This window comes from Cupressus sempervirens, chromosome 2 (assembly GCF_028749045.1).
Source record: "Cupressus sempervirens isolate cs-2001-9-10 chromosome 2, ASM2874904v1, whole genome shotgun sequence".
NCBI classification, from domain to species: Eukaryota; Viridiplantae; Streptophyta; class Pinopsida; order Cupressales; family Cupressaceae; genus Cupressus; species Cupressus sempervirens.
Genome location: NC_143119.1, coordinates 580,506,494 through 580,529,854, shown reverse-complemented (window position 1 = coordinate 580,529,854; position 23,361 = coordinate 580,506,494). Strand labels below are relative to the sequence as shown.

The following is a 23,361-nucleotide window of genomic DNA, read 5'->3' as shown; positions in this document are numbered from 1 at the left end:
ATGCTTTCTCTGCATTGAAATTTTGTTTACCAGTTTTACCTCGCTATATTGAATAGATCACTGCAAATCCCAAGATAGCAATAAATGATAAGTTGTGGCTCTACTCTATCCCTAGGAACTACATCATTTGTGAAGGGGAATGGTCTGCTTGTCCAATATCAGGAGCAACAACAGTCTAATGCATACAGATGACTTTGAAATGCCATGTGAGAAGTGTTTTGCCCAAATTTTAAACAAGATTTTTGAGTTTGTTTAGACTATTATACACAGCCAACTAAATTTGAAAGTATGGACATAACAACTAGCGACGTTACTAAAAACACCATACACAAACAACTTAAACAGACAAAAAGAATGATATCGTACACAACTTAAGACAAAGATGTAAATGTTATATAGCAAAAAAAATATACGAAGATATTTGAAAAATATAGAACAATGGTGGGGGATAAATATTTGTCCCGTGAATATATGTTGCGCATAGTATTCAAGACTTCTAAATATGAGGATTGTTAAATAGCAATTTGTAAGACACAAGCAACTTGGATCATGAATTCTAGATTAGTGTCGTAGTGCCTTTAGGAAAAGGGGAAATGTGATGCTAGAAGAAAACCGTATATATGAATATGGATGATATCAATGATAAAAGTTTGAAGGATTGACTCTTACTATAATATCAAATCAAATCAAGGAGAAAGCCTTAGACCGAGTGCTAGTGCGATCAAGATTTGAGGACAAATCAAAATGCCACGTTCCTATGAGATAAGTCTCAGAACACATGCCCAAATAGGAAGGTTTGATAGGAATATACAAGTGTGATGTTGATGATAGAGATGAGGACGAGTTTATTAAAATGGTTTCATTATAGTTTCTTATCTCCATGGGATACTTGAAATGAGTCACCGATGCCATCAAAGTATAAATTGAATATACTCAAATTTACATAAATAAAAGTGTCGAAGGTGAGTGAAATCAGAAGCTCTGGCAAGTTATGAGACATGGTGACATCGTCCAAGATTGTGAGATCAATGTTTTCGCAAATTGTTGAGAGTGCATGGCATGTTAGAAGCACCAAAACATCACAAGAATAAGATATGTTCCATCCACATCTGCGAACATATAAAACATTGCAATAACATCCATAGTTAAAAAGGGCATTCACAAATATTATATGCAATCAAAGAAATCACTAGAATAAGAGGGCCGGAGTAATAATCGATAGCATATGTTTGAGCAATGATCAAACCCATTGTTGGAGCTTTGGAAGATATGGATTGGTTTAATAACATTATCATTAAAATGATTAAGTAAATCAAAAGCAGCAATCTTAATTAAAGATTGAGATTAGTTTGTAAGGTTCGATTACTTTAGAGGTGAGACTTTTCATTTAAAAAGTCACATCCCCAAACAAATAAGATATAAGATATAAATATGAACTATTTTATTTAAAGAATGAGGACATATTCGACAAGAAAAAATATTCATATATCTATTTGTACCGAGGGATAAGGATTTTTAATATGGCTTTGTAATATAAATTCATATATTATAATTTAGTGATAAAGAAAAGTCCCTTTTTGCTTTTGATTTATTTAAAAGGGGCATGGAGAATTTAACTGCAGTTGATTCATCCTTTATAATCATTTTTTAAATTCTGTAAACATTTTAAATATCAAATAAGTGGATTTGGTCATTTAGCATCTTAAATGTGATCATCATAGATATAGTGAAATATCAAATTGTTTCCATATCTGTGTCTAGTTTGTCTCCCTACCAAAGGAGTTAAAGTTCAATTTGGACTAATCTAAGATTGCATATATATTTGATCTGCTGCATCTTGATTATTAAATTGTTGATAGTATATGTGCATACAATTTTATAAATTTGTATGTGAAAATCTTCATTGTAGTTGACTTTGTTTCTCAAATAAGCAAAGACACTGGTCTTTTAAATCATTGAAGTATTATTGGACTTACATTTGAAGTCAGAAAATCTATATCGTGCTTCTTACAAGCATCAAATTCATTATTGACAAACATTATACAAAACATTCAATCATTTCAAACATTCAACATTCAGCATTAAACTTGTAATCGATCGAGTTCAAGGACCTTTCCACCAATGAACTCGCAATACAAAACATTCAATCAATTCAAACATTCAACATTCAGCATTAAACTTGCAATTGATCGAGTTCAAGGACCTTGCCAACCAAAGAACTTGCAAAGTTTAAATTTGTTATAGAAAAGCCTTGAACTTGAAGAGCACACGAATATATTGAGAGGTGGGGTGAATTGATATATTAACAAATTTGCCAATTTAAACTTTTATCCAAACAAATATCTTCAAATGCAAAAATGAACAGTTATGCACATGAACACAATAACATAGATTTACATGGAAACCGAATGTAGGAGAAAACCATAACAAATAAATGCTTTATGTATAAATTATTCTTTTACAATGTTTTGTAGGCTACATCCTACTAGAGGCTCCAACTTCTACGTTTATGAGCACTGACTCATTAGAAGCTCCGACTCTTCCACTTCGTAGGCTCAGACCTACTGGAAGCCCCAACTCCCACACTTCGAATGCTTTGAACCATTTTTTGCAGACTCAGACTCAGAGAGTACTCGGCAAGCCCAAAATTTTCAACTTGACAAAAACTCGACATATACTCAACAAAAGCTCGAGGAAAACTCAACAACTTAGAAAGTACGAAAATTTAAAATCTCTTAAAGAAACATATTTATTTTGAAGAATACAATTATAAAATGTATTAAATTAGGAATTGACATTTCAATAGAGAAAATGTATAGTTTTATAGAACTAAAATGATGTGAAAAATGCATCTAATCCAATGTTTTCCTTGCATCAACATTTTTACCTATGTTTTTTAACATCTATAAATATGCGAGAGTTAAACTTGAGAGTACTCGCCTAGCGAAAAAAACTTGAGAGTACTTGGAGAGTTTGCAAACTATGCTTTGAACCACTGCACACAAACTCCTTTTCCACCTTGATGATGTTGCTTACTTCAACTGATGATGGACACTTTAATTGCACACTATTATCTTCTTATCTTCTTATAAATTTATATTTTCTTCTCCCAGATTCCCTGATTCATGGTCGATACAGGTGATTTACTGGATCTATAAGTCTGGGTTGGTTTCAGACCCTCGGAATTATAGAACCATTATGATTGGGCATACCTTTGCCAAGTTATATGCCACGGTCCTAACTCTATTCTCTCCGGACAGCTTGACAAGAGACACTATCGGGCTAGAGGGCAGGCTGGGTTCCGCACTGACTACCAAACTATGGATCACATATTAACACTGCAGGCTATCATTGAGGAAGCTCAGCATCGTGTGATGGAAGTCTACTATTGCCTTGTAGACTTTCATAAGGCATTTGACTCTACTCCTCGGGGGCCCCTTTTCCAGAGGCTGAGAGACATTGGTATTTCAGATATACTTCTAATACCAATTATGAGACTTTATGAGACGGTGGTTGGCAAATTTAGGACTCCTGAGGGTTTCTCTGATCTGATTCACAACACCATTGGGGTGAAGCAGGGCTGCCCTCTCTCCCCTATGTTGTTCGTCATCTACATTGATGAGCTTGAGAAGTTCCTTCATGAGGCTTCGCTCCCTGAGGATGGTTGCTACTTGCACCAGGTCCTGATCTCCATTCTCCTCTTTGCTGATGACATGGTTCTCTTAGCCTCCTACCTAGAGGGACTATAGAGGCTTATTGATGCACTGGCCTATTTCTACAATCAGCATCAGATTGTTATGAACCTAAGCAAGACTTGGGTGATGGTCTTCAATTGTCTAAAGACCTCACATCTCCACTTCAGTTTTCAGGGTCCAGCATTTGAGATTGTCTCCTCATACACTTACCTCGGTATTAAGTTCTCTGGTCCTTACTTTAGCAAGAGACCTGCCTACCTACCCAGGATGGCCAAGGGTTTGGGCTCCCTTGCTCTTTTGGAGAGACAATGTTTCAGACATCACTTTGAGGACACTAAGTCCAAGTTATCTCTATTGGACTCTTTGGTCAGACCGACATTTCTATATGGCTCTACAGTTTGGGGACCTTCTCTTCTTGATTCTGATTGGGCTTTGGTTGAGAGGGTCCAGACCCTTCTCCTCCATCGGATTATCAGATGTCACCGGTACACTCCTCACATATTATCTTGGTTGAGTTCGACGCTCACCCTTTCAGGCTCAGTACCATCTTTGATTTGATCTAGTTCCTCCATCGCCTCGTGGGCTTCTCGAACTCGGCTGGTGATTGCTATAGGTACTCCTATCTCGCATATTGCTCCTCAGTTGTTATTATCGGCTCCGACTTGACCAGAGCTCGCTGTTGGTATTCCCAAGCCACTATCCTATTGAGCTCCGTTGGGATTGACATAGATAGTCTCCTACCTTACCAATTCTCATTGGATGCTCCTGCCCACCTCCTCCCCTCATAGCAGGAGCTGAATGTGCACATTAAGCTTGACATTTATGGATTGTACATCACCATGACCTTTTATTCACAACACTTCTTACAGATCCGTGATGGGATTATTGCACGTCCCTTCTACTTGAGTCGACACTAGAGTCACACCCTTCACATCTCCCTGGGGTCTTTTTGAGTCGGTTCGCATTGACTTCGGTGCTAAATGGACCACCATTTGACTAGAGACTACCAAATTCGTTGCTTTTGCACTTTGTCAGAGATAGAGACTGATATCCACTTCATTTTCAAATGCCCTATATACTATGAGATCAAAGGTAGGTTCCATTCTTTATTCAGAGATTGCAGATCCCTTTCAGCCTTCTTTAGCTACCCTAACCAGCAGTGCTTAGCACTCTACCTCTAGGAGACTTCATAGCTCTACGACCACACTTTACAGCTTCTACTTCCTTAGAGTCAGGCCTCGGATCAGCTTATCAATGCCTTTTTCCAGCCCATGTCACCCTCTAGGGGCACGAAGCGCCCACTTGCTATGCCCGACTCTGGACATGCTTAGATCTCGTCACCGACTCACTCGACAACGACACCCTACTTCTAGTTCTATTTAGAGACGGGCCCGGACCTCTGGTCACTCTAGGCCTTATCCTTCTATGAAGGATTTCTTCTTACCAAGAAAGGATTTCTAGTCCTTCTCTTTTGTGTTGCTTGTTTTCTTTCTTTGCTTTTCTATTCGCTCTTTTCCAAACACCGTTTGGTGCTCCATTGGGTTGCTTTTCTTCCTTGTTGTATCTTTTAGTTCCTTAGACCCTTTTGTTGGTCTCTTGTTGGACATTAATATCACTATCTTATCTTATCTTATCTCCCTTCATGTAGTCAACCAATTTCTCATCCTTATAAAAATCTGATATATATATATTATATTCCAGTAGTGCTCTTACTTCTTCACTTCTTATCTACACAATTAGACATCTTCATTTATGTATCTCTCTATATTTGACTTTATCTTCTCCATCCTTGTATTTGCTCTTATTCCACACTCAATAATCTTCATTTATTTCATGCTTATCAACTTACTCATACACTTTTTTCACTTTATTCTCTTTCTTTTGTATTCACCGCTGACTTCATCAATTTCTCATTCCACTTTTCATTTCACGCTCTTGTTCTTCTTATATCATACTTCACCCAATAGCTCCTTTTTTTTTCTCACACTCATACCTTCTCCGTTCAATGATTTACTCTCTTCTTATATCCCCTTTTTTTTAAAGATCATGTCTCTTACAAAGAATAGACACACCCTTGTAATTTGTAATCCTTTTATAAGTTTTTAATTGCATCTTTTCATGATCATAGTCTCACCAAATTATTTTAACAAAACATTATTATTCATGACTAGCGGCTTTAACAAGGCTTGGATTAGATTTTGTACACTATGCTCCTTACACAAATCAATCTTCAAAAACTCCAGATGTCACTGCCTGTTCTGCTATTGTCATTTTATACAAATAGGGTTTATCTGAATAATTCACGGCACTTCTTTGTATGTGTGTGTGTCTATATATATATATATATATATATATAAATCCATTTTATTTTTCTTTATAGCTGTTGGTTGGTCAGGACACCAGGGAGAAGGAGGGACATGAACTTTCTGTATGTCAGATGCTTACCCTTTTCTCCGGAACATGAAACATCTATTCAAACATTATCCCTGGAGACTTTATTGCTGCCTGGGCAATATATATATATATATATAATTTTAAAATGATATTTGGAGTTTTCTTTTGAAATACGATCTTCCTGTTGTAGCTGATTAATATTATTTCCTTTGTTTGCCAATAATAACATTCATGTGGCGGGTCTATTTGTCTATCATGGCTTCCTGAACTTTTCTCTTCATTACATTTTATGCAGAATGACATCAGGCCCTTCGAAAGAAACTGTAGACTCCTGAACAAGTTTATTTGAATTTGTCCTGACATGAATCACTTTGTTACCTCATGGGCTTTGTGCCTATCTGATAGTTGCTATGTAATCGCTGGCAGTCAAATTTCTTTGTCCACATATCACAGACTTTTGGTGTATATATATATATATATATATATATATTTACCAGGGACGATACTATTAACTTAACCACCATTTTATCCTCAAACTTCATATGCCACCGTGTGATTTTGCTGTTCGATGTTTGGCAGATTGACTGGATACCCATGTTGACTGTTCAATCTCTAGGTTTTATTTACACCATTTCATTATCCTTCTATCTTATCGCTGCCGCACACACATTCATTATATTTTATATTAACCCTTCGAATGCCAGAGGATTGATGGCACAATGTCTTTGCTTGACCTTAAAGTTAATTTATCATTTTCTTTCATTATATATGTATCTGTTGTAACTGTGTGGCTTCACGATAATATATATTTGATGTGTCTTCTACAGGATCTCTCTCTACAGTTTTCATCATATTGATGCTTCTTATAAATATCAATTTATTTGTATGTTTTCATATTATTGCTGCTTATAAACTCCATTTTAAAGGTAATTGCTGAATAGTGTTGTCATCACTTTAGCTTCATTTCCACTACCTAATATATTTATTGTAATCTTTTTCTTATTTGAGTATGGAGAATTCTGTAGCAGCATTCATGTCCTTCACAAAAAGTGGTGTCTTCTTTCAAGCATAGTGAAAAGATTCCTAAAATCTATTTGTTGAATAATTCACTTATTAATTATTGCTGCCTTTTATTCATTCATTTTTTGGAAACAAACATTGCTGCATTAAATAAATCTCTACTTTATGATGCGGCAACTCTCATCTGCTGTGTGTTATATGTAAGCCTTCATAGGTCTAGGTTTTATATTGTTGACTCATCATCATTCTAAACCTTCACTATCACTGGTGCCCAAGCTCTTCTCAAATATGCTGACTGGAATCATTTACATGTCATCAAACATTGACTGTTGAATGTGTCTTTGACTGGCTCCATTTTACTTCTTAGTACAACTCCATGTTTGTATAGATTGTATCATTTACTTCAAATAAGCAATATACATATCTTTTAATCATTCACTTCTAGGAACTCCATCAGTTTTAGACAAGAATGTCATTGTTTATATAGTCTCTAGATTGATGTATCTTATGTATTATGTCTAGATAATATTCTTCCATCTGATTTAATCATTTTGGCTATCCTAACATTAAGTCTTTATTGATTATGTTTAAATCTTTAATTTAAACACATTTTCTTTCTATACTTATATTCCTTTTATCAACTTTATATCCAAACCTCTTCATGACATGTTTGTTCCTTTGACATCAATGACAATACTTCCATCAGAACCAAGCAGTCAGTGTTTGAGGTAAGGTCTACCGGCCTGGGTGTAGTGGAGCCTAGAGTGCAGGGGAATTGAAGTCATTCCCGTTCGTTGGCTAGACTAATTGAGAAATCCTATCGGAGAAGGGGCAAGCTCTTGGATTTCCAATCTATGGTTTTGGGAACCAACATTCCCAACCATAGACAATCCATAATTGTCTTCCTCAAGCACTGCATCTGCTTATTAAAGAAAATCATGTATTTTCCATTTTTTTTTGTATGTTCAAGAAACTATACCAATCAAATGGGTCCCTTCACAAAGGGACACCACTTCCAAAGTTGTGGCCTCTAATAAATTAATTATTTAAATAATAAAGTTGGCCCTCCAATATAATAGAGTAGTTATTATAATAATAATATGATAATTATATATTATAATATAATCACATAATACAGTAATATAATTGTTGGTGTAAATAAGTATTTATTATTTACACTTATTTAAGTTTACTTAGGTTAATGCATTATTTTATTATTTTGCATTATTTTATTATTTATTTAGGTGAGACACTTAGGAGTTTGTGTACTCTCATGAGTTCTCATGTTGACAACACAGAAGTACACAACTCTAATTCAGCACATGGTGTCTACAACATTGGAGTTTGCATCATTCACTGAGTTGTCATGTAGACAACGCAATTATTCGCACTCCCATTTTAGCACATGTTGTCTACAACATTAATTTGCGTGCTACACCTTTGTAGGCTTATCCTCTCATCATCGCACTTACTCCCGTGCTTAATGGAGGATAACCCATATTTGGTGGACATGTGCCTGGTTGTATGACTTATCATGTTGTTGACTTCTATGCATTCTAGAAGTTTTCCAGAGGCCTTTATATATAGGCACTCCTAGTGTACTTTTATATGGAATATTGAATGAATATATCGTCATTCTGATTATACTCTCTCTTTGGTCTACTGTTGTGCTTGTGTTTGAGTTCCTTGGTCTTGGGTGAATTCTGCCCCAAGGCAAATTCTTACAATAATAATTATTTTATCGATGTAATTATTATATTATTAATCACAATAACCAATATAATTATTGTATCTTATTATAACCTTTATGATATCCATGTTGGCCAAAAAGATTTTGACCATAGCTATAATAGCATTAACATTCCCTATTAGCTAGGGAGAAATCCTTCTCAATAGCTTTTTGAGTTATTAATAACTAGGTTACATGGTGACAACCACCATAGCGGCTTCCAGAGGATGGTTCCATCATGACTACTACCATTGATGAAAATCAAATATAAAAAACAAGTGCTTATTGTCATCTTAACATGACACTCACCATAGCTACTCCCAAAGGGTGAAGAAGCACAATCATGAAATTTTATCCATAACATCCACCATACCTACTCGTAGAGGTTGGATTCATTACCCCTACTCACAAAGGATGAAAAAGGTCTTACACCTCAAAATTTTCCGAAAGAAGAGTGCATCACTACCTTACCTACTTGCTGAGGGTGTTTCCACCATACCTACTCACAAAAGGTGGACAATGAGGGCTTACAGCTCAGACTTCTCCCAAAGAACAATACATTACCACCTTGCTTACTTGTAGAAGGTGATTCCACCATACCTACTTGCAAAGGGTGGACAATGAGGGCTTGCACCTCAGACTTCTCCCCAAGAACAATGCATCACCTTCCCTACTCATAGAGTGTGGTTTCACCATACCTACTAGTAGAGGGTGGACAATGAGGGCTTACACCTCAAACTTCTCTTAGAGAAGAATACTTTATGACCATACCTACTTGCAAAGAGTGGAAGATACATCTAAATGTATCATTGATGTTGAAAGTTGAAACTCACTCTCGACCAGAGCTTCATCCTCCATAATTCTAAGCTTCTCTTGGAAGTACGCGATCTTCACTTGAGTAAGAGGCTTGGTGAGTTTGCTTTTCAGTGTTGATGTACTTCAGCTAAATAGCATTCCTTTGCTCCATATCCTAGACATAGTGATACTGAATTTCTACATGTGTTGTTTTGTCATAAAATACAAATTAGGAGTCTGCATTACTCTTGGTGAATCCGAAGCTCACCAAGTATCCAGACATGTTATGACCTAGGTGTCAACATAAAGGCCTTCCATCCTAAAAACATGGAACTCCATCCCATGAATTATAGTCCTCTGGCTGCTATAATTTCTTTATCACAAGAGAAACCATCTCAAAGTGGTCCACTCCCTTTGAACCAATATGACTAAGATCCTTGAATGTCAACTGAGGCTGATCCTCAAGTTGCTCCCTCTGTTGTGGAAGCATACCCTACACACATGGTCCCATTCATGGAAGATACCTTGCTCCAAGAGATGTGGCATGATCCACATACAGTTGAAAATGCAAGATCTAAGACCACCTTGGACCTACTATCATAAGGTCAAGCCCTACTTTTGGAAATGACAACGACTCATAGTCCTCATAGCTGAATGGGTTCTAGCATATGTTCCAAAAAATAAAGACTGCCAAATTAGTAGTTAACTCCGGCACTCTCAACAATTTCTTAATCATCCTTGGTTCTGGTAATGCATGCACAGAAGAAGCCACTTGACCCTCTATACAACAAAGAACTCTAGTGCCAAAACTGCCTTCTCACAAATGCTTTGATCTCTATCAGATTCTTTTGGCAATCTCAAATATCTCCCAATTTAGACCTTAGTTAGTTGAGAGAGCTCAAGGATCCCATTCCAAGCTCCATAGGAAACCTTCCTGACCTTCGAGAGCTGTAGCAACAACAAAATACGTGAAGCAACTTCATTCCTGACACCATTTTCGGCTTGCAAAACCTCCAATTCCTTGATCTCTCCCACAACAATATGTTCGGAAACCTGCTAGAAGAAAATGACGAAGGAATGCAATTGACATCTCCTTAAAGTCTAACCAAAAAAAGATCCTACAACACAACCTCTAAACCATTCCCATACAATCTTATGAACCAACCATTCTAATACAACGTCACTTTGAATTTCCATTCTGAATGACACTTATGCATTACATTGTTTGTTAATGTTCCATCATTTCCTAGTAACATTCCAATCTTGTCATCCTCCTCTGGAATGAATAAAACTCTTTTATAAATGAATATATCCATTAAAACAAAGGAGCAATTTTTCCTCCATTGCGGTTGAGTTCCTATCCCGTCTTCTCCAAATAATAACATCATAGCATTAAAATAAGAAATCCTAATGAAAATTTGAACATAACGTTTTGAAGAAATAAATCTTCATTGATTAAAATGATATTGTAGAGAGGTTGATCATGAACAACCTTAGAGAAGATTTAACATTTTATTGCAAGTAGGGACCAATGTCTAAGATGAACCAATCAAACTTTTATCTTCTATATATGTAAGTGACACAACTTCAATCTGTTCTGTGCAACCAAATTCGTTCATCTTTTATTTTGTGCTATTTAACACCGAGATAAATTGGACTTGGGGTTGAGCTTGATCAAGGCGCGTTGAGCTCCATCTGAGTGTAATAACCCTGACTTGGTTATAACTTGGACAACACCAATTCCACCAATTTCTTTACCATTCATATGTTTCACATTTAATCAAACACTTAGCAACCTAACTTAGTATCACCGATAATTTATAGGAAGGAAATGACTATGCCAAATGTTCCATTGTAGCTAATAAATATTCCCTTTTTCCCTGAGGGTTCTAATTTAGATCTCTTCTCTTTGGGCATGTGGATGCAAATAGGACTACAAAAGATTTTAAAATGACTAATGTCAGGTTTTATCCTTGTAAATGCTTCTTTAGGGGTTTTTTTATCTAAAAGGGAGTGGGGAAATCTATTTTGAATGTAAATAACAATACTAGAGTCTTCAGCCCAGAAGGAGGTATGAAGGCTTTGGTCATACATAATAGCTTTGGTTGCTTGTACAATTGCATTATGCCACTCCATTTTGTTGATAATTCTAAGGAACAATAAACTCCCTCTTAATCCCAACATTATTACAATTTTTCTCGAAGTTATCAAAAATGTATTCCCCTTATTATCTGATCATAGGGTTTTGATTCTTTTGCCTAACATGTTCTCTACGAGAGCTTTGAATTCCTTAAATCTCATAAGGACTTCATTAGACTTTACATTTGAAAAAATATATCCAAGCTTTCCTAGAGTAGTCATCTACAAAAATAAGACAATACAAAAATCTTCCCAAATAGGTTATTGACATAGGTCCATATAAATCAGAATAAATGAGTTCTAATACATTTTTAGTTCTACTTTCACTAATATGAAAGATTCCCTTAGTGTTCTTTTTTAAGCCACACCCTTTGCAAGTTCCTTCATGATCTTGTTTTAGTTTAGGTAAGTTGGTCACCATTTTCTCTATTTACGACAATGCTTGAAAATGAAGATGCCCTAATCTGCTATCTCAAATATCACATGTATTAGAAGATTCATGAATTAAAGCTTGAGAAGGGGAGATGCATAATAGCTTGTATAGGCATCCATGTCAAATTCCTATAGTGCGAGATTTCTTTATATTTGAGTTCTTAGGCCATGCTAGAACTCTACCATCCCTAAAAGTAATTCTGTATCCTTTGTCTTCAAGGGCTGAAATGGAAACCAAGTTATGCTTGATACCCAGAACAAACAATACACCTATTAGTTGGAGATAAATGCCAGATTTTAGTTGAACTGTGCAAATTCCAATACCTTTCGCAGGATAGAATCATCCCCAATGGTGACTTCCTCATCTAAATCTTCCACCAAGCTATCTAAGTGTTCTCTAAATCCTGTTATGTGACAAGAGGCTTCATTGTATATGACCCAAGTATTAGGGCTGGTAGATACTTGACTTGATAGGGCTGAATAAAACCCAAGTCTTTCGGAGTCCTTATTTGAGTGCACTCTACTAACTTCAGCTGGAAGCTTGAGGTTTAGATCTATCTGGACACTTCATTGGTAGATGACCAAATTTGTCACATCTAAAGCATTGTGCTCTAGATAGGTTTCTCCTCTTTAATGAGTGCTTTCCACTTAAAACATTCCTTTCTTCCTCTTGGAGTTACCTTTCTTCCCTTTCTTGTGAGATAGGGAGTTTAGAACCTAAATATCTTCATTTTGAGAGTTTAACCCAATTCCTCTAGTAATAAGCCTTAACTCTTCTTGAATGCAGTCAGTTTTCAAACGATCAAATTTAGGAAGTTTAGATCGAGCATTATCCCTTGTATGAAAGCTTCTCCAGATGTAGGAAGTCTGTTGAGAGGCAACATTGTTAATTCCTTTTTGTAAATTTTGTAGCCAATAGTGGATACTATATCTCTTAACTCTGTTATTCTCATGAAGTATGATGTAATAGTTTCTCCCTTATTCATCTTGACATGATGGTGTTGTTGTTTCAAGGCAAGAGCTCAGCTAGTATTATTTATCTCATACATGTTTTCTGATGTTGTGAACATTTGATATGCAGTATCTAATTTGGATATGATTGGAACTATGTGATCCTTTATTGCATCTACTAACATCTTCATAGCCTTGTTGTTTTTTGCCAACAAAAGTTTCTCATCATTGTCATTAGGTACAGGTATTGCCTTCTCCACAAATGTGTTTAAATCACACTCTCTTAGTGCAAGCATAATTTCAAATTTCCATGAAACAAAATTTGCAGCTCCTTCAAGTCGGTCCTCAACTCTAACAGCATTCACCATTTAGCTGATTATGAAATTCTAGGGAATTTGATGGTAGTTAGTTTGCCTCGCTTTTTAAAATCTGATCAGAATTTCCTTATGCTAGCTCTGAAACTATGTTAAGTTTTGATCAGATTTAAATTGTAGTAATTTCAAATTTTAATTCTTGATCTCATATTGTATATTGACCTCAATCTAACAATAGTGTAAATAGAATAAAACTCAATATGATTTATTCTTGATTTACCATGATCCTAATGTTGTTATCAATATAATGTTGCAGAACTATGATGAAAGAACAAATTGATCTTGAGTAAGTACGATAATTTTCTGCCAACTTGAGAAGGTATAAGTTATATTGCTTTTGTTCTTGTAACTGTACTTTATTGTTTTCTGTGTTTTCCAAGATTCATAGCCACTCAGTCTAAATATAATTATGTGGAGAGACATGTCTCTATGCAAACATAGTTCACATAGGGACATGTCTCTACATGTCCCAACCACAAAAATGAAAAATATCACCTTAATTAACTGTGCTTTAACCTTGATGCTGATTCATAATGTACGTTCGCTGCTCAATGTTAATTATGCATGATCGCAGCTTATGATCAATGGTAGTGCAAGTCAATGTAGCTTAATAACAATGCACAAACTGAGAATCTTTATCGATTACATATAATTGATGCATAACAATGAGATACTCAATTAAGGTAAGTTGATACATGCTATGGTATAAGATTAACCAAATGATTAATAGTTATTAACTTAAACAATACACACACACACATATATAATATGTATAGACATTATTATATACACACAAACGGAAGTGTTATTGTGATAATTATTAATCATGTATTATGTTAACAATACTCATAACAATTATTTGAGCAGAACACAGAAGAAGGATAGATATCAAATTCTCAAGGACAACAGGCCACTTATGTATTTGATCTTATCAATTGGACTAATCGACCGCAGCTACAAATCATTAACAAGTATTAGGGCATCTGACTAGGCCCATGAGCTTTGAGCCGTGTTTTAACACTCAAGGCATCAATATTTCACTAGAAGAAAAAACAGGAAGAAAGAAGAAGCATGCAAGCTAAACAGTATATTTTAGGAAGGTACAAGTGAATCTAAATACATACTGTAGATTTGAGTATTCATTTTTCTATTTTAAGTGATTTGTTTATAAATTATTATCCACAGACATTAGATCCTTTGAACATCTAGGGCTATTTTATGCTAACTACTTGTGGAAACACTTCTATGACAATTTGATGAATTTACTTTATCTCAAAGGTTGAATGTAAATCACATCTCCGCTTTAATCATTGTGCCGCACATCCACAGACTTTCAACTAAATTATCATCTGGAATTTTTGGTTTGTATTAGACCCTTTTAACCTCCTGTGTATGGATTTATTTAGTTTTAGAAAACCAATCATGAACTGTTAATTCATTTCTTTTTCAAGTATAATACTGCAAAACTAATTTTTCACATGGATCATTACCTGATTCAGTTACTGCATTCACCCATCTGAAGTAAGAATGCATTATGCAATGGAGAAGGAATTAACATAATTCTCAAAAAGTTAGAGTATTTTTTTTTTTTTTGATCTTCATAATTTTTATGTTGCGGCTAGCTTTTTGCAAACTCACCTTTAACAAAGGCTGTCCTTCATCTGACTTATGTTTCAATGATTTCAGAGTTATCAAAAGCCAAGTTGCCAAACAATCTGATCTCTTTTGCAATGCAGTCTGTCCCATTATTTCTAAATGTTCTAGACCAAATCCCAGGGCTGCAAAGGTAAGGAGATTGATTATATCATCTTCTGATACAACATGGAAACTTTTACCCTGCTTTGGGGAAGCCATCAATGTCAAGCTATCAGAATACTTTGATTTTATTACGGAGTAAAATTTCCTGTTGACAAGCAAAAAGCCAATGCCTGAAGGATATCCAAGCATATGATGGAAAGAACCAACTACAAATTCAGGTTGGTATAGTGAGAGGTCTAAAGTTCCCAAAGGCAAGTAGTTGGAGACATCCAATAGAACCTCCCATCCATTCTGCTGTGCCTCAACAATCCAGTTTAATGAATGCCGTACCCCTGATAAGCATGACTGTGCAGGGTAGATAAATAGTCCAGTACCTCCACTATTCCATTCTTGCTTCTTCAGAAGTCTACGCAACTCTGGGCTATGCATACACAAGTCTAGCTCACCAACAGGGGACATTGCTATTCTTGCACCCTTCCGAACAGCTGTTTGTACTGAATGCTTCACAGAAACATGATTGTCTTGGCAAACTAGCATAAAACTGCCCCTCTGAAAAGGATATAAGTCACCAAAAACTCGAAAACCTGCTGTTGCCCCATTTGTAAATATTATGGAGTAATCCTCTTTGCTTGTGTTCAGGAGCTGAAAAAGATGTTCTTGAGTGTTTTCAATATAATATGTAAGCTGAGTGTCAGACAAATCTGATATTGAGGCTGAACCCAAGCACGGCCCTTCTGCCAATAACATATGCATATGCTGCTCCACCTGAAAGCAACCATCAAATAATAAGAGATACAATCAATTAATTACACATGTTGCTCACATTTCCCCTGGGCAATCCTTAAAAATGAATCCTAAATTCGGGAATTGACACTGTAATTATGCTAAAATAAAGACAACTCTTACCTAATATTTTTATTCTACAAGAGCCTCATTAGGCAATAATAGCTTATTCCAGAAACCACCACAAGAAAATACACTACTAAATACTATATAAGTAGATGTATTTTTCCTATGCTGCATAACATAAAATTCAGAACCACTCCACCGTAGCTCACAAGTTTATGTAGGAATAAATACTGCCTTGTGCTTATGCTTCCCTACATTGAATTTGAGGGAAAGATAATGAATTAAAATAGAAGCATTCACATAGGTGATAAATTTAGGTTTTAAAATAAAAATAAAATATTATCTGCCATATATTTGGTGTTTTAAGATACATTTCAATGGCATGCACTGGCAATGGCATATAGACACTTTGGCTGCATCCTCTATTAAGATATTTAGATAGCTACATAATTCTCATTGGAAACATTTTTAGGATTTACATCAAATGCTCCTCTATGATGTTATGATAATGATCTAAAATGAATGCGAAAAGACTCAATTGGACCGATATGTGGTTAAAACACTGTGATTGTAGGGAGTATGGAAGAAAAACTTTCTAAAAAGATTCATATGTTTACTTCAGGCAAAAACATTCCATAAACAACAAAAAACAGGTAGAAGCCACGTGCTACATATACTTTTATTAATTTTTCCTCTACAAATTAAAAATTTGTCAAGCAATGCAATGATTTGGTCTTTTCTAATGGGCCAATAATGTCTAGACTTTATAAAAGTATCCCAGATAACAGAAAAATGGAAAATTAGACAAATGGCTTCTAGTCCAACATAGTCCAATAATATAAAAAAACATGATTCTTGCAAGTTCATACTTAATGTAGGGTACATTGATTTGTGTGGTGAATCCTGCATTTTCTATATGCCAAAGATTCACTTATATGCTTTCTTCAATTTCACATGTATCAAACTTCTAGTAGAGAAGCACATATGGAGGTGCATTCAATGGGTGGGCAAAGCCCTCACCATGTTGGATACTGCACTATACAATGCCCATCAAATGCAGACTTGTTATTATTTTCTGTTGTTTTAGAGCACTCAATAACAGTATCTCTTCATTGCCTATGTTGCAACCCGATAAAACAAAATAAGGATATGCGGTTTCCTTGAATTACAAACCAACTTTCTTACCATTCCCTGGATGTGTGATTTGGTAGATAGAAAGAAGATTGTCACACAAGGAACACAAATAACATTCTTAAATGATCCATCATCCATGTCAACCAAACGTTATCCAACAACACCTACCTATGTATCATCACCTGTAAGAATGTGTGGCATCAAAGAAGGCTCCAATAAAGAAAACTATCCTTGATCAAAACCCTACCATGAAGATTTTTGTTGCTGTAACAACAGCCTATAATTTCCATTCCATTGAATTGGAAGAAAAGGAAATGCTTCTCTTGAGTAGGAATCTGGAAAATTGATGTGATCGTTCTCAATAGTGTTTGCCAACTCATCAATTTTTTATCATGACAACTATTCTCTTCATGATCAATTTTCTTGTAGTAAGAACAAGTTAGTCTCTCCTTTGTGAATTTTCTTTCTTGGAAAAGGTTGGAGATTCTACCTAAGAAGGAAAAGAGGACTGCGCTTTATCTTTTACTTGAATTTTGATTGCTTTTGTAATGTCCTGATGCAAAAGTAGCTAGAAATTGCCGCCCATACAGTAAAAATCAATAGGATGCTTTTTCTTTACACTTGTATGTTAGGAAACACTCTTACAGTCCTCTAATGCTATACCCATGTGGAGGTACTATGTTGTTCACCACCACATGCAAAGTGCTTTCTTCCACATACAATAAAGTCAACTATACGGTTCCTTGACTTCCATACATACAAACTTTCATATTTGTATGATGCTTTTCTCCTCTCTTACCTGTACAATGCAAGTTTTGTATGATGAGTCTATTGTTACTTCTCATTGCACCCACACTCAATGAGAAGATACTTGTTCGGTGAATACCAACCCTCACTATTAATGTCTCTACCCCCTACCCTTGCAACAAGTGGTTAAAATTTTACCTGTATGGAAAGGTTAAACATTTGCACCATACACACCTTTGTTCTCCACCCATACAAAAAAGCATTTGTCAACTATTTCCTCTAGTCTTCAGAGTGAGCATGGATCCCACAAACTATGATGCAATAATATTTATGATTACTTAGTAGGATTTCTATCTTCAAATGTCAATGAACATAATTCCAAGACATGTTGTCTTTCAATGCAAGGCAGTGTTTGGTACACAAGCAACATGGTATTATTTGATGTCAATACAATATCAGTATTAGAATGCTAGTGCAATGATAGACAGATATGAATAATTGCTGCTAATTATATTTCCAAACTCGAGCAAAATATATCGAGGTATTACAATTCTGTCTCCAATGGAGACTTCACAAAATTGTGCAAATGGGAAGACTAGGGTGTTGTTGTTACATCCTAATTTTTGACCTAATTTTAAATTTGCTCATAGCCGTTAGATTGAACGAATTTTTCTTTCATAATCATGTGAAGTAGGTAGTTATTTATACCCGTTGTATTAACTATTTTATGAAGATGGCCGTTATCCATTATTTGTCATGTGATGTTTAGCAGTTGCTTGATTTTGGAATCATGGTTAAATGATTAAATTCTTTTAAATGTTAATATGAAAATTATTATGGCACTTGTTATTATCATGGAAATGTTGCATGGGTGATTGCAGGAGAAGATGAAGGAGAGAAGAATTGCTAGACGGGATCAACGGAATGGGATACTGGCTTAGTCCAACCGTCAAGATGATAGGTATGACCTTAAATTGCCTTGGTAAGGACCTAGCGACTTGAACTTCAGGATACAATTGAAGGACCCACATGAGCTATTAAGCAAACATTGTAAAACATAAAATAATTTAATTAAAATATAACACGTACCTCAAAGATTTTTGATTGACCTTTCCATCTCATAATTATAATTAATACCTATGTACATACACATAGTTATAAGAATAAAATGACACCATAATATTATTATTTCTTTTATAATAGTATGATGTCACCCTATAATATATCTACGTGCATGTAGATAGATATAAACCATAATAATTTTTTTCGATTTATAACCTTCAAATCCTTTTCCATCTTTTTTTTTTCATTTTTCTTACTTGAAACTGATTGTAACACTTGGCATTTTTAATTGGCGCTCAAGAGCTGAGATAATTCTTATGTTACAACTTCTTGGAAGCCACAGAGTCATGTTACCCTTTTATTTAAGAAGTCGAGAGTGAGAGGCGGAAGACATCTATTCTTCCAAGCACCCGACTTCTATTTCTCCTAGCATCCAACTTCCATCTACCACACGAAATCTCTGCAATACCATCTGATATATCTCTTTTCTTTTTAGCATTGCCAATCTCTTTTTTGTTTTGGTTACTATTCTACTTGCTGAACACGTGACTGTAAATCACCTTGTGAATGCGCCTGGAGATCGCTCAAAGGAAGAACTGAATCATTAGCATTTAGCAGGGCTCCAAAACATTTCCAGAATTATATCAGGTTATGTGGTCCATCAACCTCAAGTGATGTTATGAATTTTGTTATCAGCTACTATTGTATACCAAACTCCTTAGTAGTAGGCAGTTGTTGTATGATCATCATGCTTAAGTATCATCAATTGACTCTCTTAAGAAGGAGTTGTTATCAAAATAATAGTAAAGTATCCATGACATAGAATCGTATTTTATTTATGTCATTGATAATCAGAACCAAATGATATTTTTTTGCAAGTCTTAAAGAACATATTCTTTCAAATCACAGATTGTGAAAAGTTGGAAATATATAATATTCATGATTCAGTGGAGAATCAATAGATGGAGCTGATTGCTCTGAAATTTTGAGCACCTAGGACTCACCGACTGTATAGCTATGGAAAAGGTGAAGAAGTGAGATGGAATCTGCAATGATGTGGAAGTGAAATCAGATATGACACAATAAAACTAAATACTTTTACTTAATAGCTCATGCATGTCCATATTGCTGTTCCCTTGTTGTCAAGTCGAGCGGTGGTGATTGGGTCATTGAACCCATCAGAAAAACTTTAGCCAAGGTTGTTTAAAGGCATGTTTGTCATCTAAAATCGCTTGATGTCAGTGGTGCCAGTTATTCAAACATGTCCGTCCATAACTGTACGGACATTCTAAACACCAGAATGCTCAGGCGGTTGGACTAAAAGTATCCCAAGCCCGATCCTGGAGTAGGGAGGGTCTTTCTAATTTAAATTTTAATAGATTGTGTGGGGATAAGTATGGTCCAAGTTTGGGAGGTTAATCCTAAGTCAATGCTTCTCCTTTTACCAAAAGCCAAGACTTGCACAACCAACCAAAGACTCACCAGATATTACTTGTATATTCTTTTTTTTATGTTAACCATTTACTTTACTTGTATGTAGGAAGAGTTGGTTAATCGTTGATCCAGTTATTTCAGTTAATCGATATTATAGTTATTTCTGATGATGAATGTTACAGTTATTCAGTTAATCATTATTATAGTTAATGTTGTCTAGCAAAAGGGTAGTTAGACAGTTACCGGTGCGGACACGGTTGTGTCATTTCATTGGCACTGTTTCGGACATTATAAATGTCATGAACTCTTATGTATTTTGGCATCATTATCATTGTATGAAATATCATTGTTGTGTACAGGAAGCATTTGATAAATGAATATTATTTTGCATTGATTATATGTTTCTTTCCTATTCACCTATGGGCTGAATATTTGGCACCGTTGCTAGTTCAAATTTGGGGTAGCATGGAAGGACGGAGATAAATGGGAATAACAGTATAAGACAATCGGAAGACGAATGATGACGGCAAAACAAAAATTTTCAAAGGAGAGCAGGAGGCAGTGCAAAAATTTCACGTTCTTTACCACTTAGGTCTTGAAACTTTTGTGCGAAGAGAAGCCGCAGAGAATGGGGTTACGATAGACAATGTGTGGGATGCTATGCACGCAAGCCCAACCATGAACAAATTTTTGGATCAACTCCCCCGTTTGATCGCACAAGCCTATGTGGCATAGAAGAGACATCGAGAGGAAATAGAACACGAGGAATGCCGTCAAGAGACCCTCAAGAAATTCTATGAGGAGAGATCCGCACGACATCAAAAAAATGAACCATGAGCTATTGTGCTGTGGTGTTAAGGGCACTCAGAAATCTATAATTGTCACATAAGTTGACACATGATGTATACAGAATAAATAAATAAAAGAGTGCTCTGTTTTGATTTTGTTTTATAATGGTATATGTCAAATGCCCAATCTTTTAAATAAGAATAGGAATTTGAGGTAAGAAATCAACGAATTACAAATTGTGCATGGCGAAGCCGAACAGTGGTAGAGAATAAGACAACTTGTTGAGGAACAGACTGAGGGGCAGCCGGAGGAATCACCTAGTGTGGTGGTCATAGCGAGGTTCATAGGAACCAACGAAGGGTGCCACAATTTTCCGGAATTGCGGGGATGGAGCAACAACGAATTGCTCGAGGAAACACAGCATAGATTAGCAATGCTGGAGGAGACAAAGGAGTAATTTTTACATTCATCATGTACACCACTACAAGAGGGAACTTGTGAAGAAGTAGGAGAGGAGGCGAGGCCAACAGAAGATACCGACGCAAAAGGAAGTGCCAAAGTGGCACTGCACGGTGGTCAGAGTAACCTGCCAGGACCAACTTCTAATAGTTCAACGACATGATCTAGTGGTAATCAAAGGGCAAGAAGCACAATGTCTCAAAAACAAAAACTCTTGAAGTTCACAAGCGACGGGAAGGAAGATCCCGTGTGACATTGTTGTACGTGTGAAACGATATGGACTGCCAATGCGGTCACGGATGCAGATGAATGGTCGAACCAGTTTCCAACTGACCTACGAGGAGTGGCAGTGGATTGGTTCTCCGACATGGACAAGGCAAAGATCTCCACATCGGATGATTTGAATAAAGAATTCCAAGTAGAATTCTTACCACTCTAGGACGACAACGAGGTTGTAGTGGAAATATACAACTGTAAACAAGGGAAGGACATTGTTTGAGCCTACAATCTAAGGCTCAAAGATCTTCTTAGCCAGATGGGTACTCAACCCATGGACAAACTAAAAAAATGTTGGTTTGTAGAAGGCTCCACGGGGCATTGAGAAGGATAATGGAGATAGTTCCGCTCATATCATACACAAATGCATTCGATCGTGCCTTAAACTTAGAAAGTGAGAGCAAAACAACAAAGAAGAAGAAGAAGAGGAGTAAATCTTCATCTTCCTCCGAGAGCGATGAATCCTCTGATGAGGGAAGCAGTGCAGAGAGTGAGAAGCCCAACAAAAAATTACAAGCACTTCAAAAAGACTTAGAGTGGATGAGAAAGGAATTCAAATCCATGATGGGAACTAGTGGTCGCACGGAGGAAGGAGAAATTTGGTGTACGAATTGCAAAGAAAAAGGTCTTCAAAGGGAGTGTGCCCCAAAAAGGCAATGTGTGATATCTGTCAAGTCCTAGGTCATTCTAAAAAGGAATGTCCATTGAACATGAAGATTAGAAGCCAACAGATATTGTTCACACAAGAACAACCATCCACTTCTGGCACAAACAATGAGACCTAGGGCAACAATAATGCCACATCTGGCGGCTATCGGAACAACCGCTGAGGAGGACAGGGTGGGAATGACAATAGGAATCAGATGCAATATGATTCCAAGGGAAGGCCCATAATCCAATGTCAGGGATGTAACCAATGGGGCCACATTGCCAGAGAATGTCCAAAGAATGACACTTCGCAGAAATTATGTCGATGGTGTGGTCCAAGGGACCACGAAGATATTAACTGCCCGAAACAAGTAAACTTCATTAATATTGATGAGGAAAAAGTTCTAGTTGTCACCCGCAACCAAGCTAAGTAGGCCACCTATCCTGACCCTCGCACGGAGAAGCAAAGGCTGCAGGAGGCATGAGAAGATGTGGGAAGGGCAATGAAGGCTACTAAAGATACGAAAAATACTACTCCTCGACAATCGGAGTGAGAGAACAACTTAGTCAATCAGATTCTGCAAATGGAGGTGCTTGTTAGAGTTCAAGACCTATTACAAATGGTACCGCAACTAAGGACAACATTATTGAATGCCCATGCAAACCCGTCGGCGAT

General features: G+C 36.2%; 1 protein-coding gene and 1 long non-coding RNA gene across 3 annotated transcripts in view; one reads left to right on the top strand and one right to left on the bottom strand.

Annotated features, from left to right (window-relative positions):
• The window catches only part of LOC149574755 (uncharacterized), a 131,131-nt gene that overhangs the window by 37,841 nt on the left and 69,929 nt on the right, over nucleotides 1-23,361 (bottom strand). For both annotated transcript variants that reach the window (XM_089814571.1, XM_089814572.1), the window contains exon 3: nucleotides 15,168-16,052. In XM_089814571.1, the coding sequence (XP_089670697.1) occupies nucleotides 15,168-16,052 (885 nt within the window). The remainder of the gene's footprint in view (nucleotides 1-15,167; nucleotides 16,053-23,361) is intronic.
• Nucleotides 1-23,361, top strand: part of LOC149574756 (uncharacterized) — a 121,688-nt gene that overhangs the window by 37,807 nt on the left and 60,520 nt on the right. The window contains exon 2 of the long non-coding RNA XR_016360090.1: nucleotides 13,786-13,848. This is a non-coding gene — a long non-coding RNA (uncharacterized LOC149574756). The remainder of the gene's footprint in view (nucleotides 1-13,785; nucleotides 13,849-23,361) is intronic.